General features: G+C 37.7%; 1 protein-coding gene across 1 annotated transcript in view; it reads right to left on the reverse strand.

Moving 5' to 3' along the window:
* Window positions 1-4,437: 4,437 nt before the first annotated feature.
* The window catches only part of LOC140204280 (zinc finger MYM-type protein 3-like), a 108,039-nt gene continuing 93,866 nt past the window's right edge, over window positions 4,438-18,610 (reverse strand). The window contains exons 20-26 of the mRNA XM_072270864.1: window positions 17,417-17,520; window positions 16,871-17,039; window positions 15,284-15,435; window positions 12,950-13,064; window positions 11,839-12,099; window positions 8,469-8,586; window positions 4,438-6,337 (exon numbers count right to left, since the gene is read on the reverse strand). Of these exons, the coding sequence (XP_072126965.1) occupies window positions 6,136-6,337; window positions 8,469-8,586; window positions 11,839-12,099; window positions 12,950-13,064; window positions 15,284-15,435; window positions 16,871-17,039; window positions 17,417-17,520 (1,121 nt within the window). The 3' untranslated portion in view covers window positions 4,438-6,135. The remainder of the gene's footprint in view (window positions 6,338-8,468; window positions 8,587-11,838; window positions 12,100-12,949; window positions 13,065-15,283; window positions 15,436-16,870; window positions 17,040-17,416; window positions 17,521-18,610) is intronic.

Genomic DNA, 18,610 nt, shown 5'->3' on the forward strand with positions numbered 1-18,610 from the left:
ACTGCCTGCTGTACCTGCATGCCCACTTTCAATGACTGGTGTATAATGACACCCAGGTCACGTTGCACCTCCCCTTTTCCTAATCGGCCACCATTCAGATAATAATCTGTTTTCCTAGTCTTTCAAGGTGATAGCTGTTGGAGTGGGGTGATGGAAGTGGATAACAGAAACACACCTGGCAGTTAAATAATCCACATAATTATCACTTCCACCAACCAAGGAAACATGATGATTAAAAGAGTTAAAAACAAAACTAACATCAAACCATTTGCTTCACAATAACGTCGAAAGAAATCATTTTCTCAGTTTGTTCAGGTAAACTAACCAGATTCACAAATTAACTGGCTGCAAAAATAAAAGCAGTGAAATTTGTATAATTTATGTTAGCACTGTGTATCAAATAAAGAGTAAACATTGAATTATATCCTATTAAACGTTGGCTGCAGAATAAATTCTCTATTCAATTTCAGCAAACTCATAATATCAACTGTTTCTCTCTCCATAGCTGTTGCCTTGACCTCCGGAGTATTCCCCACTGTTTCTATTGGAATGGCAAATGATTATAGTGCCATGAGTTAACTCATTGACAGAACTCTCTCCAGTTTAGACAGTGTTGGTTTTGTATGGTAGGCGTTGAGATACAGTTGAGTCAAGATTACATTTGCAGTTATAAGGCAAACATCTTTTACTTATGTTAAATAAATGCTATTCTCTTCCTTGTAACTTAGTGGATGGGCATGTGAACCAATTACACAAAGTATATTGTAATGCATTTCATTTAAACCCGAACACCAATGCTATTAAACACAATACATTGCATTCACTGAATTTATATCATGCTAGTTAGTTCTTGTATCCTAATCAGAATCTACATTTGGGTGTACAAGCAAAACTGTGGTGAATAATTTCTCATCCAGATCTCTCATGTAATATAGCAATGACAGTACATGAATCTAAGTTATCAAATGCATTAGAAATCTAATTGCAACAAACTTTGAATAGGTATTTTAACTGTGCACAGGGTATGAGTGATTTTGGTAAAACGAGCATTTATCACACATCCCAAATTGCCCAGAATCAAAAGGCCTTTTAAAGCAAGTCAGAAAGCACTGGAGAGCCAACTACATCGGTCCTATACTGAGGTGTAGAGTGGGCAAGAGCTATAGACTTCCTTCCTCAAAAGTATACGAGCTAACCAATGGATTTTACAGACCTGTAATTGTGAATACTATTTAATTACATTTAAATTCTTCAGCTTGGATTTTTGGAGGCGAAAGATGCTGTTGAACTCCAGACCTTCAGTTTATTAACCACTGTGCTACCTTAGCCTATATTGAGCAAGTTGGTAACGTCTCTAGCGACTATGCTTAATTAATTTGCAAATATCATCAAGTTGAGAGTTACTTACATTTGCAAGGTGCTTAGGGGCAAAAGCCTTATTACATGAATTACTGCAAACACAAGGGTCTTTTAAAAGGTAACTTTTATTCAAATGAACAGTGATTAAATTAACTTAATTAGAGGCTCAGTCAAATTCGAGTAATTATCTTTTGCATTAAAATCTATTGTAAAATCCAGTACCTTAATATCTAAACTCAAGAACACAACAAGAACAAGTCAACTGAAGATTTCTGCTGCTTTCTGTAAGGAGTTTCTACGTTCTCCCCGTGACCGTATGGGTTTCCTCCTACAGTTAAAAGGCATACTGATTGGTAGGTTAATTGATCATTGTAAACTGTCCCATGATTAGGCTAGGGTTAAATCTGGGATTGCTGGATGGCGCAGCCTATTCCACACTGTATCTCAATAAATAAATTAAAAATGAAACAAATTAAAAACACAACATCCAAAGCAACAATAAAAATACTGGGAATATTCAAGTGGTGAAAACGGATGAAAAATTATTGATCAGAAAAGATATTCTCATTTGATGTCTGACAAGACAAAGATTAACCTTCCATTCAGACATGTGCCTGCATATTACCCCACAGTACATCTTCTCATCACCTACATTTACAGTGAAGCATTTTCTAACAGCAAAAGCATGAGAATTCAGTGAGGAGAATAAAAAAAAGATGAGGACATCAGCGTTAGGTTTTATATCTATATATTACTCTAAAAAGAATAGAATAACTCTGCTAGGATTGAATCAATTTTCACACTTGCATTACAAATGGCATTAGAACTGATTTCCAGTAACTTCTGAACATGGCTGTAAACTTGCTCTTAGTCATGCAACCCTGTTCATAAAGGAACTAAAAGAACAACAGCTGTGTAAAAGGAAAGAACAGCTGAGTGTTTGCTGCTCTTCCCTTTGCAGTCATCAACCTATTTCATGCCAAAGAAGGAAGAAACAAAATTCAGCTTAGCTTATTACCCAGTTTAGTTAAAGAATCGCAGAAGCAAAAGGAAACAGTTAATAAAAGGGGCAGTTTATATAAAAAGGTGAAACCAGTGCTGTTCAATGAAAAACTATTATAGATTTATTGAAAAGCAAGGACACATTTAAAAATGTAATCACTGAGCTCAAACTACACTGAATACTTTTCCAAATAGGGTTGGAACTCTTTTAGCAGTGTAAATATTTAGCAGGATTGTGTGTGCATCATAAGTAGAAATATATAGACAAGAAAGCTGGTAAAAGGGTTGACAAACCCAAAATTTGACATGGTCTGAGTTCCTACTATTATCTAGTCACAATGACATTAGCTTTGTTACTCTATATTGTTCACATGCTGGCTGTGCATTCACCAAAGTGCCCTCAAACATTGGATATGGCAGATGTGGAACCTGAAGCCAAACGCTGCTAGGAGAGCTCAAAGGATGACGCAGCAGACTTGGAAACAAAGGGATAGTTGTCCTGAAACTACCCTGCCTGATGCTTAATTCATGCCACATCAAATAATCTTATCCGGGGCAAGGAATGTGTGACCGTTTGCCCAAACTCTTCCAAGCATATAAAGTCTTCTGAAGCAACATCCAGTCTTTCATGATTAAAAGGGCACATTCAAATGCCATGGCTCCAAAACTTGTCACAGCTATTCTCACAAAACAACCTGTCAATATTATGAGGTCTGTGAGCTCATGAGTGGAGTACAGAAAATACAAGATGAGAGTTGGGCGCTCTGAAGACTCTCATTAGCCCCTTTCTGAGACCTTACCTCATTCCAATCTACTTTTTGGACACAAGGATTGCGAAATCTCAGTCATGTGTCACACTTAACAGAGAATGGAATGTAATTTCTGATTTTTTTTTCTGGTGGGGTAATAGGTTGAGTGATGATTGAAAATTTCACTACACAACTGCCAAATCAGTGCTATGTAATCAAAGAGATCCACCTCTGCTAAACAAGTCTAAACTGGCAACAAAACTGTTCAGTTCAGCACAGACATGGCAAACTGCCAAAGGTGACCACCACTCCTTCCAAAACAAAGTACCTTGAATCAGTTGAACTTCTTTGACGAGTTTCATCATTATTATCTTAGTGAGCTTGGGGTAGCTGAAAGAAAGCACTGTGGTGTGAAAAGTAATAAATGTTCGATGGAAGAGGGTTAGACAACACAGCAGTGCAATATCCCAGGCATAACACTGTAATGATTTAGCAATACTTCAAACTCTTATGGCAAAAAAAAAGGGTCTTGAGACTTACTAATAGCTTCAAACATAAAAGATGCATACTGTCTGAAATCATTCTTATCACAGCCAAGTTGAGCAAGAAGGTTTGAGTATTCTTTACAGACTGTTCAGGACTAGCAAATATACAAAACACAAAATTGTAATGGGAGAACACAAATTATCTTTATGTTTTCCAGTCACTTTTCCACATTTTTTCCCCAATAAAATGACATAGTTCAACTTTGGTCAATTTATACAGTGACATATATCAGTGTGGTTAATCTTAGAGACAATAAAGATAACCAATGCCCATTACCAAGGTGAGAGAGACTGCAATTTAACACACCCTAACTGAATCCCAATACAATGCAATGGCGGACACATTGTTTATTAGAAAGAGTCTAAAAGAATGAACGATTGCATTTCCACAAGCAGATTTCATTTAACAAACTCAGACCACCTTTTCTATATTTAATTTAAAGGCAAAAGATAGTATTTCAAAACCATTAAACCAATCAATGTAGGTCAAGATTAGCATTTCATCCAACCCATCTACCAGGAATTTCTTTTAAGTGGAGGAAACATAGTTCTTTACAGATTACAATTCAACATAAGATATAAAAAAGGGTCATTATAGTGTCCCTACACTAAATACCCTAAAACTGATTCACTGTGGACATGTAATTTTTTCCTAAATTTTACATCACACCCAAAAAGTACAATTTTTGAAATGATCAAGTGAAACTTAACTGCTTTCATCTACTGTGATAGGAGTTTATGATTGTGGTACAGCAGTTTATAAACCTGCAACATCAGGTCCATTCAGTTTGCATAAACAGCTTTAATTTTTTTTTAAAAATGCATGTCACCTTGGCAAACCTTCAGGTTACCAAATGAATACTGTGCAGATGTCTACCATTTTAAAACATTGTTTACACTGATCTAACTCAATGAAACAGCTTTATTTGATAATATAATACAGAAAAACACACAAGAGACAGTATCCCCTTTTTTTTTTGATCCCCTTTCCTCCTGCGTTCCTTCAAATACTGAATTTCTTAACAGGTCAGCTGACCGGCCTGGTAGCACATTGATACAGTAAGTATTCCTGCTCAACAAAAATCAAACCAGAGGCAAACAGCTCAATCTATTAGTCACCAGCAAAAGATGTAATCCTTTTACGTTTTTTTAAAAAAGTGTATTACTTCAAAATTCTAATTCGCTATTTGCATTCTTTAAGAGGATTTTAGCTGGACAATCTTACAGATCAAGTGATGAAACATTATTGCACAGGTTAATGTTCCCACTGTACGAATATCATAGATGACACACGGGAATGACAAAGTACTATTTCAACAGAAATTAAAAACCTGGAGTCAGAAATTATAGGAAATAAAACACTACCCACATGAAAAAAATTTTCTCATCCTCTATTGCAAAGTCCACTGTGCTATTATTTATGGTATTAACTATAAATGTTCACAGCCTTTTTGGTTATAATTAAAAATACACAAAATAGAATCAAATATTTTTATAATTTCAAACATCAGCAAACATTTCAGCAGAGTATAGGAAAGGACAATTTGTTATACTCAAGTTCCAGTCTTCATTTCCGACAGAAGTTTCCTCAAAATATTTATTCACTCTTTAAATTGAGCTAAGACCTAGCAAACTGTTCTACAAAAAGTCCCCTTTAGGAACATGTGCCTTTTACTGGCAGTAGTTGTTTCACCTTTCAAATTACTTACAAAAGAATATTTAAAAAATACTAATCTTGTACTCTGGTTAGAATTCTCCTTGTCCATTCCTCCTGCATATTTCTCAGGGAGACAGTTGAAAATAAACTTTTAATGTAAAAGCTGAATTCAAGGATATTCCAGATAAGGGTAAGTATGACATATGACTCTGGAAGTATATGCTTCCACCATTTGCCTTCAAATCTTCCTTCTACTGATGAGCAGTGAAACTAATTTCCAATAATAGTTAAACTCAGTCACAGACTTGAGATTACCCTATGCTTCTGCTATTGTGTTCTTCTTCATCTGAAAATAAAATGGCGGCAATAAGTGGAATGTTCTAGAAGGCAGCGCATGAGATCCCACTTTGCTGGACCATTTTTTAAAGCAATGTTAAAATCCCAAGAACTGCAATTGGATGAAGGATTCTCCCACTGCATCAGCATGTACACTGCTAACCGTGTCAACTTTTCCATTTAGAGCAAGTACAAAGCTGCTTGCTTATTGACTGCAAGAGCTTTAGGTTCAAAGCAATTTTTTTTTTTGGTCTCTGGAGAATGTAATGTACACCCGATTGTCAGCAAGTGCACTCAAGCTAAAAGGGATACTGTCTCCAAACAATGGTGATAGTCTAACCATCTCTGCTCTCACAAACAGGCCACATGACTCTGCAAGTACGTGTGTAGTATTTTTTTTTCCGCAGCACCAAGTAGGCCAGCCTATAATGACCCATTGTTTTTCTAAATAAAAAGTTACAGAACTTTGTACAACATCTACTACACATCATCCTTCAACGTCGTCATCTTCTAGTGAATCCTTCGAATAGTCATCATAGATTTCTTTCACAGCCATGATTCGGTTCAGCATGCTCTCCAACATACTCCGATCCATGGGAATAACAGAGTACCACAAAGGGCTTTCTGCCACACAAGAGCGCTCTGGCTGCAAGTAGAAAACGTCATTCCTGTTCTTCATACTCTCAGGGCTACAGAAATACAAAAAGAAGAAAAAAAATACATAAAAGATCAGTATTCATTTTTGTTGTTCCTGTCCACTGTAGCAATGCACTCTGCAAACAAATACATGCCAAATTATTTTCCAAGTATTGCAGAAGCTAAGAATACCTTGCGCACAACTCCTTTTCCCCTTTTCTTCTGACACAACTAAGAAGCTGATTCCCAAGAGCAGCATGAAACCGTACATAATCAGCAAGTCCTGTTAGAAAGCTAGTGCTTTCATTGGACTCTATAGTGAAATTTGCTTTCAATCATGGAACTAAATATAGTGACACAGATCATTATATACTTCTTAGAAAGAATGGTTTTGATGGGATCATTCACCCATCAGTCATGCCAAAGGAATGCATTACTGTTAGATGAAATTGTTTTACATGAGTTCAATATCTTCTTGATAAAGCTCAATTAAAATCAGCAATCAGAGAAATTCTAAGAAAATTACATCACAAGAACCATCAACTGTGGATTGTAGAAACCAATTTTAAATAGATCCTGGATAAAAACTTTTGCCGGTAGTGTAGTAGTTAGTGCAACACTATTACAGCTCGGGGCATCAAGAGTTCAGAGTCCAATTCCAGCGTCATCTGCTTGAATTTCCAGCATCTGCAGAACTCCTGTTGTTGTCATCTGCATGAGTCTGTATGTTCTCCCTGTGGAGAGGCATGGGCTTTATCTGGGTGCTCGGGTTACCTTCCACAGCATTATTGTCTTGTGGTTAGGTTAGGGTTAAAAACAGGATTGTTAGGGTTTGCAGGGCGGTGTAGCTTGACGAGCCAGAAGGGCATACTCTGAGCTGTATCTCTAAATAAGTAAGTAAATTTCTTCTCTGTAAAATACACTTTGCCTGAAGCTCTGCTAGTCCCCACCTTGATGGCAGACAAATTGACTTCAATGGCTTTATCAGACTGAATACACCATTCTTGGTGATAATGTCTATTGACTTACTTTATATGATAAACAACGAAGTATTAAAAGGCATGGAGTCTCAATGCTTTCAGTGACTTGATTTTGAGATGCTGTTGCCAGAGAGATTATTTTGTGGCAGGAGAGGATGTGCATTTTGTCACAAAATAATCTCTCCGGCAACAATGTCCCTTCACTGATTTGCAGCTTTACAAATAGCAGTACCAGATGGAAGTGTTTGGCAGAAATTTGTTCATTAGACATATAAACATATTCTCTTCTATTGCAGTAGTCAAATTTTTAAAAAATTATCAAATGGATTAATTTTCGTTGAATTACAAAGTTTGATCAGTTAGGGAGATGGACTGAGGAATGGAAAATAGATTTCAACTTGGACAAATGTGAAGTAATAGATTTTCCACAATCAAAATTGGATAGACCAGTGAAAAGCAGGACACTGACTAGTTGTTGTGGAGGAGAGGGACCTGGGAGTATGCGTGCAGAGTTCACTGGAGGTGACCATTCTGTTTAAGAAAAGCTTTTAGCATGCTGGCCTGAAGTTTAGGAGAAGGGACATTATGTTGCAGATAAAAAAGTCACTGGCGAGACCAGTCATGGAGTACTGAGTACAGTTTTAAACGCCCTGCTACAGCAAAGACATCAAGCTGGAAAGGAGAGATTTAAGAGACCTGAGAGGCAACTTCTTTTCATAGGAACTAGTGAATATCTGGAATGAGCTGCCAGAAGTGGCTAACGTGGGTACAAATGCATTATTTAAGAGGCATTTGAATACCTGTATGAAAAGAGGGTTTTTGGGCCAAACATGGGCAAATGGGACTTGCAGGGAGGATGCTGTAACTGGCATAGACCAATTGGGCTGAAGGGTCTGTTGTCATGCTGTGTTACTCTATGGTCAATTCTGTTTATTGGCAATAACCAACCTTAAGGTTTAGCTGCCACCAATACCAAGTGCATGATGCTGCTTCACTGCTGCAAGTTATATAAAGTAGGAAATTCTATGCAACCAAATTGATGTCAAAATCATTTTCAAAATACTCGACTTATCCTTACCAACAACGGGTACTCAAATGTAAATTATTCCATTCGCAGTGCTTGCATTCTCAAACTTGATCACAGAAATGCACCCCACATAAAAACAGCAATTTTATCTATTAGGGAAATAACTAGATACATTACCATTTTGAGAGGTAGAACTCATAAAATTTCACAGGGCATCTTAATGGATTCATTCTGTTTTCCCTCTGTTCAAAAACAGCAACTTCCTCCTCACGTTTCCTCTTTCCTACAGTGCTGCCTGTGAACAGAACAGTAAAACTAAGTCATTATCAACAGGAATAATGGTCTTCATAAAATTCCAATTCATTCTTTTCTGAGTAAACCTTATTTACATCTTAGTACTTCATGTCATTTGAGTAAACCACCAATAAATGTTAATAGCTTAACAATCTGCTTTTGACGTTAGTGCTGGAAGATGTCAGGATCCAACTTGTTTATACAAATTCAATTTTTAAAAAATCCCAAATTCATTTTGTACATTCACATCAGGGCACTGACTCATGGACATGAGGAGCCATTCAGTTATTGCCCACTGTCTACCATGCATTCATTCCATTAACAGCCTCCCAGAATATACTAAAATGCTGTATCGCCAATGGAACTACAGAAAATGAATCGCTGATGTTGGAGCATTTGATGACTCTTGCCCTGTACTGGAGTCTAGAAGAATGATGGAAATCTCATTGAAGCCGATCAAATATTGAAAGGCCTAGATAGACTGGATGTGGGGAGAATGTTTCCTATAGGATTCTCCTTTCACAAGTTGTTAAGGTGGTTTAAGGCGGCATATGGCATGATTTTTGACCCTATCAAATTCCACCTTCTCCAGCCCTTTACCTTTTCCACCCACTCAAGTTCACATATCAGCTTCTAGCTAGCCTCCTTCTCCTGCAGCCACCTTTCTAATTCCCCTTCCATTTCAGTCCTGAAGATGGGTCTCAGACCAAAATTTCGATTCATCTTCATAGCTGCAGCCTGACCTGCTGAATTCCTCCAACATTTTGTGTGTGTTGACATGGCATGTTTGCATTTATTAGTCGAGATACTGAGTTCAAAAAACAGGAATTTGCAATATTATAAAACTCTAGTTAAGTTGCACCTGGAGTACTGTATGAAGTTCTAGTCACCCCATTGTATGAAGGATGTCAAAGCTTTGAGAGTGTGCAGAAGATCCTGCCTAGATTAGAGGGATTGTGCTATAACGAGGGTTAGACAAACTTGGGTTGTTTTCTCTGGAGCGGCAGAAGCTGAAGGGAGATCTGACAGAGTTTTATACGATTATGACAGACAAAGGGTAGAAAGGCAGCATCTTTTTTTTTTACACCTAGGGTTGAAATGTCTAATACCAGAGGGCATGCAGTTAAAGTGAGAGGGAGTAATTTCAAAGAAGGTGTGAGGGACAAGTTGTTCTTTTTTATATAAACAGAGTGGTGGGTGGTTGAAATGCGCTGCCTGGGGTGGTGGTAGTAAATGCAGATACATGAAGACTTTTAAGGGACAGTTAGAGAGGTGCATGAATGTGAGGTAAATGGAATGATATGGACATTGTGTAGGCAGAAGAAATGAGTTATTGGCCATTTGATTACTAACTTAATTGGTTCAGTACAACACTGTGGTCCGAACTGCTCTATGCTCTTGGGGAAATCTAGGACCAAAGGGCACAGCTTCAGAATACAAGGACATCCCTTTGGGAGAGAGATGAGGATGGATTTCTTTATCCAGAGGGTAGTGAATCTGTGGAATTCAATGCACAGACAGCTGTGGAGGCCAAATCATTGTGTATATTTAAAGCAGAGTTTGATAGGTTGTTGATTGGTAAGGGCATCAAAGGTTACTGGGAGAAGACAGCAGAATGGGGTTGAGAGAGATAATAAATCGGCCGTAACAGAATGGCGTAGAAGACTTGACAGGTCGAATCGCATAATTCTGCTCCTATGACTTATGGTCTAAAACCACAGAGCCTATATTTGAACTCAGCAAAATCCCACAATTATTAATGTTTTTAACAATACTATTAATAATGGCCAAGAATGCACTGGTTTACACCTATGTGCTTTAAAAAAATATTTTGAGAGGATATACAACATGTACGTCAAAAGGCCATATAAAGGCTCACCCAAAAACAGGGGTTCCCAAACTGGGACCCACTGACCCCCTTGGTTAATGGTAAGGGTCCACAACATTAAAAGAATGTTAAGAACACCTGCTCAAAAAGATAGCACTCCTAAACAATATAACAGTTCCTCAGGCTATACTGGACGGGGTAAAGAACAGGTGCAGAGACTTTTCCATAACATTTCCTGTGAAGTTGAACCTGCAATCTTTATAACCCAGACAGAGTCAGAGCCGACATTAATGTACTATTCTTTTGTGAAGTACATTCAGCTGATCCTAATCCTGTACTCTGCAGATGCACATTCTCTAGACACTGCTGCTGTGTAGAATCCGATCATGTCATTTGCACTCTGAACCAAGGGTCAAGGCAAAATGCAACAACTAAACCACGGTACGGTAGATATTTTCAGCAGGTGTGACACAAAGCACCTGACCACAGAAGGTCTAGAGCTAAACCAGTCTTTATGCTTTATAGATAGTAACCTATGTAGTTATCAGATTAAGAGATGAAATCCCTCCTTAACTTTCCTTCCTGACCCAGGAAAGCCAATTATGAGGAAGCGGAAATGAGTAAACCTAGCACAGTCAGCAAGCAAAACGAAGATTGTTATTTTTTATTTCATCAGTTAATCCAATTATCTTACATACATTTGCATTAGGGTAGGAAAAGAGTCATATCTCCAGCGTGGAACTGAATGCAAATGAGAGGATCATTACCATAGATTGCAGGTCTTCTACAAAGGCATTATGTCTGCTTCACAGAGGAAAGACTTCAGTCTTAAAGTACACTCAGGATATAAATAGAAAAGCAGATTTAAAAATAGGAGGTCAAAAATGGGGAATGGGAGAGGATTGAGAGATCTGTTTAGCCTGAGAATGAAGCAAAGTTAGCAGAACTTAATGGAAAAGAAAAATTTAAATCTGTGGAGGAGAAAACTAATAATTTCAGGTTAAATCAATGCTGACATGGATCATAAACAGAAATGAACTTAGTTATTTTTCTGGTTGGAAGCAGTCAAGAAATTACAAGTGATGATTTAGTATCCCTGCCATACTTATCCACAGTCAGTATGTGGCAAACAACCAGGGTCAGTTCAATGATTTGGTCCCAAACGTTTTTGACCCTTATAGATTTATAGGAATACCAACACCTGTTCTGGCCATCACTTTAAATATCTGAGCAAAGGTAATGACTGGCAGTTGCTATTTGTTTTTAAGCTCTGGAAAAATAAAACTACAATCCAACTTCAACTGTAACAAGCAAACGGAATATAGCAGGATAATAAGACTAGAGCTACTCTCTTCAGTCTACATCGCCTTAACTTTATTCTTCTAATAAATTATTCACTACTTCTCCCATATGCGGAAGACTCACCTTGGTCTCTTGCCTTTTTGTAATGAGCTGGCATGTAATAGCGAATGCTGACCACTTTTGTGGTCCCCCTTGGTGTTGTGCATTTCCTGGATTGCCGAACAACACTGGTAAAGGACAGCCGCATATGTTCTTCCACACACTTCAACCCAAAGTACTTTGTGTTGAAGAACATGAGTGTATTTAGTAAAACAAAGGGCGAGTATACTCCCAGTTGCTTACATTCCCAGAGATGCTCTTCTTCCACCCGGGAGAATATTAAACCTAACAAAAGAATTCACTGTGTTAATCAAATTCACACTTGTACGGTAGGATATCATGAAACATAGTACGTGTGGCAATAGTCTCAAAACATAGTGGCGTTGTGGCTGGGGGAGACGTATAATAGAGGGGATAAAACAAGGGCTTCACATGAATTGGACTGGGATCGGTGTACCAGTAATTTAAATATCAAGGGCTCTCTTCCTAGCCAAAACAAGGAAGGACAGGCCTCCCCTGATCCACTCCTTTCATCCCAACCCGTTCAATGGATCACTATCCTTAATTTCTGTCACCTTCAACCGGATTTCATTCCCAGATACACCTTGTCCTCTCTTACCACATTGGTAGAAAAAAAAAACCCCCAAGAATTTTTAAGATCCAAGAAAGGTTGGTATAAATATCTGCTGATCACTGTCCACATTTTTCAAAAGTCTGGACAAGTACACCCAAATGGAAATGATGAAAGGGATGGGAAATATAACTCAGTTAGTTGATCACAGTTTTGCACCGGGAAAAGTTGAGGAACATGTGTATTAAATACTTTGTGATCCGGTACAAACAGGGAAATATGAACGGTATACAATTAGGAACTACTAAAAGACCCAGAAACAAAGTGGAATACAGTATTTACATCATTAATATTTCAAACACCAGACATTTTTGAAAAACTAGGAGATACTATAAATACATAGATCAGGCAGCATCAGGAAAGTGAAAGGTTAATATCTTGGTTAGAAATCCTGCTTTACAGAGTTTAATTAAGACTTTGAAGATAAGTTGGTGGATCAGTTACTGACCATGAATATTTGGACAATAGTTTTTAAATAAAAGTTGATAAATCTGTAGCACTTACCATTTGGAAGCAAACTTGGTTGCCAGCCTTGTAACATTTTATTTAATTCTTGGACAAATGTAAGGTAATAAAGGTCAGTGAATATGTTCACCATTCTGTTATTTTCAAGCAAAAACTGTAATAAAGCAGATTAGAAAGGGGAAATTGTTACACGGTGCAATAACTAAACACTGTTCATATGGCGGGGGGGGGGGGGAGAGAGAAGAAAAAGTACTTTTAGCCATAGGTAGTTTAATTTAAGCTTTGTTTAAATATTTGCTGCATTCACTTTTGTTCCCGCTCAAGTCATTTTGTTGCAACCAATCACATTATTAACTGTCAGTGAAGAGCTAAACACTGAAGGTTGGGGAGACAACATACAATTAAGTCTCTATTGGAGAGGTTTGTTAATTTGAAGCAGAAGTGAACAACACATGAATTAGGGATAGTGTAAAGGAATTGTCACCTTCAACTACCAGAGAATATGATGGTGTGCTACATTATGTCCTTTGCTTTAAAAAAAAATTTGAGGTGCATAGATGCGCCTGGATTTTGATTGTACGGCTATTACCCAAAGCATACAAGTTCCTTTTATGGCTCTAACTTAGCAGGCGGTAGGATATTTACTGATCTATTCTCGTACGGCACAAGATTATGAAAAATGACACTCCAGTTATGTCTAATCAAACACTTTGGATATCCGAGCTTTCATATCCAATTTGTCCACATTCAGAAAACATCCACAGGTAAATAAAAGTCAACACCCAGAAGTATCTTCCAGATAGATTTTCCAAAATCACGAGAGATGCAAGTGACCAAAATGAAAACCAATACCTTGCTCTGGTCACAGAATCTAACACAGCTAGGTATTCACATAACTCAGCACTGTACTACAGAGTGCACTGATCAATGAAGCCATGTTGTTGGCAGCAAACTTATTTCTGGATTCAGTAGGGTCAGGGGTGGAAAGTATGCAGTTGCAGTTTTTGACACAAAAGGTATATGGGAAGAATGATCAACTTGGGGTCAACAATCTATTGTGAATTAGCCTTGGGTATAACACCTGCAATTGAGTCGAAGGCAAGGGCTTCAGCCGTATCAGTTTAACTGTAAGAGTAACATTTCAGTTTAGACACAGTTGAGTCAAGCAGACTGATTTTAAGTATAGCAAATCCCAAGACAGTAAAACCAAAGGTATTACTCTAAAACAAGACAAACAACTTTCAGTGATTTCCTGCAATACAAAGTCTCATCATCTGCACATGTGAAAAAAAGAGCTGAATTGTGTTTGTTTCTTATCCCCACATAAATTTCATAAGAGCAAATTCGTGTTCCTATGAAATATGAAATTCCTGTTCTTATGACACTCCATATCTGAGATTTTTTTTTTGGTAGTGATTTAGGAATTCCATAGGTGCAAGTTTCTGTTACCTAAACTACCATAACACTTCAATACCAGTTAATAGTTATTCTTACTAACAATGCAGTCGTGAAATGGTATGAAAAAATTCAGAGGTCAGGATAAAAGCTGTTTGAATTAAAAGTTGTGAATGTCCAAGCATAACTACATCCTATTAACTTCATATCAATGAATGGGTGAATAGCCAATAAAAGCAAACAGCTTTCTTAAGCTCTTGCACCATCTAGTGGAAGAGCACCCACAAAGCAGAACCAACCCAAGGAAGGTTCAAAGAAATTTGTATTGGAACCATGATAAATTGACAAACTTCTTAATAAAATAATCAACAAACTAATTTATTTTGTCCAAATACAACAGTGGGGTTGAGTAACTGAGGCCATGAAGGAACAAGGCTTTTAAAAATGAGGCAACATCTGTGGATTAACCAATATAATACGAAAAAAAAGATTGTCGAATGAGAGTGGATTAAATCAACACAATTTTATGTAGAGAAATAGGTGGGAAGCTGGCCACAAAATAATTGGAATAGGTTAGAGGTAATAATGAGTTGACTTTGATGGAAGCTGGCAGTGTTACAGACATGGAAAAAGTAGCAGCCGCCTGCTAGAAGACGGAGAATGCTGTGAGGACATTACAACCACTAAAATATACATTAGCTTGATCACAACTCTCGAAAGAACATACTGCAAGAATCAAAGCATTCTACTGAAATGAAGTGTATGGTCTGTAGAAATAGTTTCAATAATCTTCTCCTTTGCTGAGAAAAACAAGTCATAAGCCTTCTGTGCCCTCCACTTGTAACAACAATCTTGATTGAGTGGCCTGTACAAAGTTTCCTGGACAAAGAACTGTAATCCTGTGATTCTTGGTGTAAAAGAGTTAAAAATACCAACATGCTGAAATAATGCACACGAATTTAAACTCGTGAACCACACCTGCTGAATTCCAAGACATAAATAGTACACACTATCCGGCTCGTATCGCTCTCCATTTGGCCTCTGTACTTCTTTAACAAATTGGGCTAGACCATAATTTAGTTCTGCAGCACTGCAGGATAAAATATCTTCTTTAATTCTCATTGGTTTAGCTGATGGGGAAGAAGAAGAAAAGAAAATAGGATAAGTAGTTCCGCAAGAACAACAAGATAGCATACAGCTGATATTCTCCACTCTTGGTATGGGCATTAATCCTTTACTGGACTAAATTTTCAGAATTGTTACTGCTATATGATAAGAAAAGGATTTTCAAAATGGAATACAATCCCAGGACCCATCCCAAATCCACAACATGCGCAAAAAAGTTAAAAATCCCAAATTACCCAAAGTAAAATATCTCTTTCAGTCCAATTATGACTTAATTAAAATGAAATTATAATTCTATTTTAAATTTAGGAGACCAGTGACATGCTTACTTGCACGTCAAGTAAAGCTGCTGCCTAACAGTACTAGAGACCCAAGGCAACCCTGACCACGGGCTGTGTGGAGCTTGCATGTTTTCTCTGTAACTCTGTGGGTTTCCTCCACATATTCCTGTTTCCTCTTACATTCCAAAAAATGTGGGGCTTGTTTGGCCACTGTAAGTTACCCTTCCAGGAATACCAAGTCATCATGGAGGGAGAGTGGTACAATCTGAAGGAAGTTGATAGGAATACAGGGAAAATAAAAAGGAGGGTTAATGCAAGATTAATACAAGTTGGTATCTGATGATTGGTGTGGTCTTGATGAGCCCTGTTGCCATGCTGCACGTTTATTATTCACATTCTATGGAACCATGAAAAGTCCATTCACTAGAAATGGAGCAACACCAAATGACAATAGCACAAATGAAATAACACAAGAAGATGACAGGCTAGGACACCTTGGTCCTCAAAGCCTACCTCACCATTCAATACAAATTAAGATGACTGTTTATGAAACATTTGCTCAGCTAAAAACTGGTGTTCTGCTTCCAGTTATGAGTGCCACACTTCAGGACAAATGTAAGGGGGTAGATGAAACCAAATGGAACAATTCAAGGAAGGAGTTTAGTTTATAGGGCAGATTCAAGCAGCTGGGGTTGCTCTCCTTTGAAAAAGAAATTAGCAAGACAATCTGAGAGGTCAGTAAAACATGAAGACAGCATTTGAACAGAATTCAAATTTAAAATGGGTAAACGGCTGAGTGTAAGTAACTGCAGTCACATGAGAATAATGCAAAGAAATACTGGTTGGATTACTCATATGTACTGTATACTGAATAAGAACTCTGGAACACCTTACATGCTGTAAGTATTCTACAGCTCTATCCCATTACCATTTAAAATTGTCCTGTGGCAGCCACAGAAATTTCACATTCGAAGCCAACAAATGGAAGATTGGAGCACTACACTTACTTGCAACCCGCAGGTTTAAAAATGGTGCTATTTCATTCAGGTCTACTTCAGCACTGTTTTAGCAATGTTGGTCAAACAGAGGACAAAGAACATAAAAGGACACAGCTTCACTTTTGCTCTTTTTTTAAAAAATGAAGATACTATGTACTTACGTCCAAACTTGAGCTCTTCACTTTTACTGCCATCTCCACTGGCATATTTAGCCTGGACCCAGGACTTCCAGGCATTTACCCCGTATGAGTAATTTAATCCTGTACAACATTGTTGGCTAGCGAGAGAATCGTGAGAACAGCTTTCTGAAAGCATTAGCCGCTTTTGGCCCTATAAGGGAAAAAGAAATAAAATGAACATCAAAAACTGCTCTTTAAGACAGACCAAAGATATTCTGCCATCTTCACATAAAAATCGTAACTTGAACAGACAGGGTAAATCAGCAGATACTTCGTGGACAGGTACCTGAAAAGAAATAATTGCAAGTTTATGGAAAAAATTAGTGGGGAAATGGAACAGATGAAATTGGTCTGCCTGCTAGGAACTGATATAGAAAACCTGAGCCAAATGCCTTCCTCCTTTGCCATGGTTCAATTACATCTTAATTATACCAGTTTGTTTTGGGCTAAAATGCCACAACACAAACTCACTGACTGCTGTGACAGTCATATCTCTTTTGACTATACAAATTCTTAAAGAAATCTTACCCTTCTTACAGCCCGTGGCATTTCAGATTCTGGTTGCTCCTCATCTGTTGTTACAAGCCCACAGTCAAAAAGGAAATCAACACCCGTATTAAGTTCCAATGGAGCTGGAATATAAAGAAAAAAATTCTATGTCTAAGTATGCACTTGCAAGTGATTACAGCTTTCAACAACATTGGCGTGGAATTAGCACTGTTGGCAAACTGATAATAATTATGCATCTTTTGCTCAGTAACGAGGTAGAAGTGTTGGACAATAAATAAGATCACATAGGCTGTATTCCCAGGTTACATGTGAAAAATCACTATTTCCAGAATGGAGTGTAATTATAAATGTGTCCTTGTTTCACAAACTTGAACAAGTTCTACTTTTAATGGATCATGCTGGAGCTGTTAATTCCACAATAAAAATAATCTGTAGTGTGCCCAACTAACGCATCTCTGTACATGCTGTCTTTTGGGTAAGAGAAAAGACTGGACCACGATCCTGCCTGCTCTCTCTAGTAAGGGCTAAGACCATAAGGTAATATTTCAAAGATTAGAAACATGATCATTGGTGCTTTGGCCAATATTAATCCTTTTATTAAAGCAGGCACTAATCATTATCATACTACTGCTTTTGGGTGTTTACTAAATCAGCTAATAAATCATTTGTTACTACAGTGACAACACACCAAAATATGAACTGTCTAGAATAAGCACTGGGGGTAGTTCCAGGCTATGGAAATGCTAAAGATTTCCATGTCAATCTTTTATCTGATCGCAAGACCTTTTGCAAAGTGGTATTAATCTTTATGAAGTTGCATCCATCAGAACAAAAGTTATTTGTGAAATGTCTGCTCCACTGCTTGTATGGAAGTGGAAAATGTGCTGGTAAAACAGTTACCACTACACCATCTCACAGCTTCAAGAATTCAGGTTTGATCCTAATTTTCTGCAGTGTACTTTGCACAGTTTCCATGTGTACTTACAGCCAGAATCTTTAGATTCTGGACGAGTTCCTGAGGACTGGAGGGTGGCTAATGCAACCCCACTTTTTAAAAAAGGAGGGAGAGAGAAACCAGGGAATTATAGACCGGTTAGCCTAACATCAGTGGCGGAGAAGCTGCTAGAGTCAGTTATCAAAGATGTGATAACAGCACATTTAGAAAGTGATGAAATCATCGGACAAAGTCAGCATGGATTTGTGAAAGGAAAA

Source organism: Mobula birostris, chromosome 10, assembly GCF_030028105.1.
Source record: "Mobula birostris isolate sMobBir1 chromosome 10, sMobBir1.hap1, whole genome shotgun sequence".
NCBI lineage: Eukaryota > Metazoa > Chordata > Chondrichthyes > Myliobatiformes > Myliobatidae > Mobula > Mobula birostris.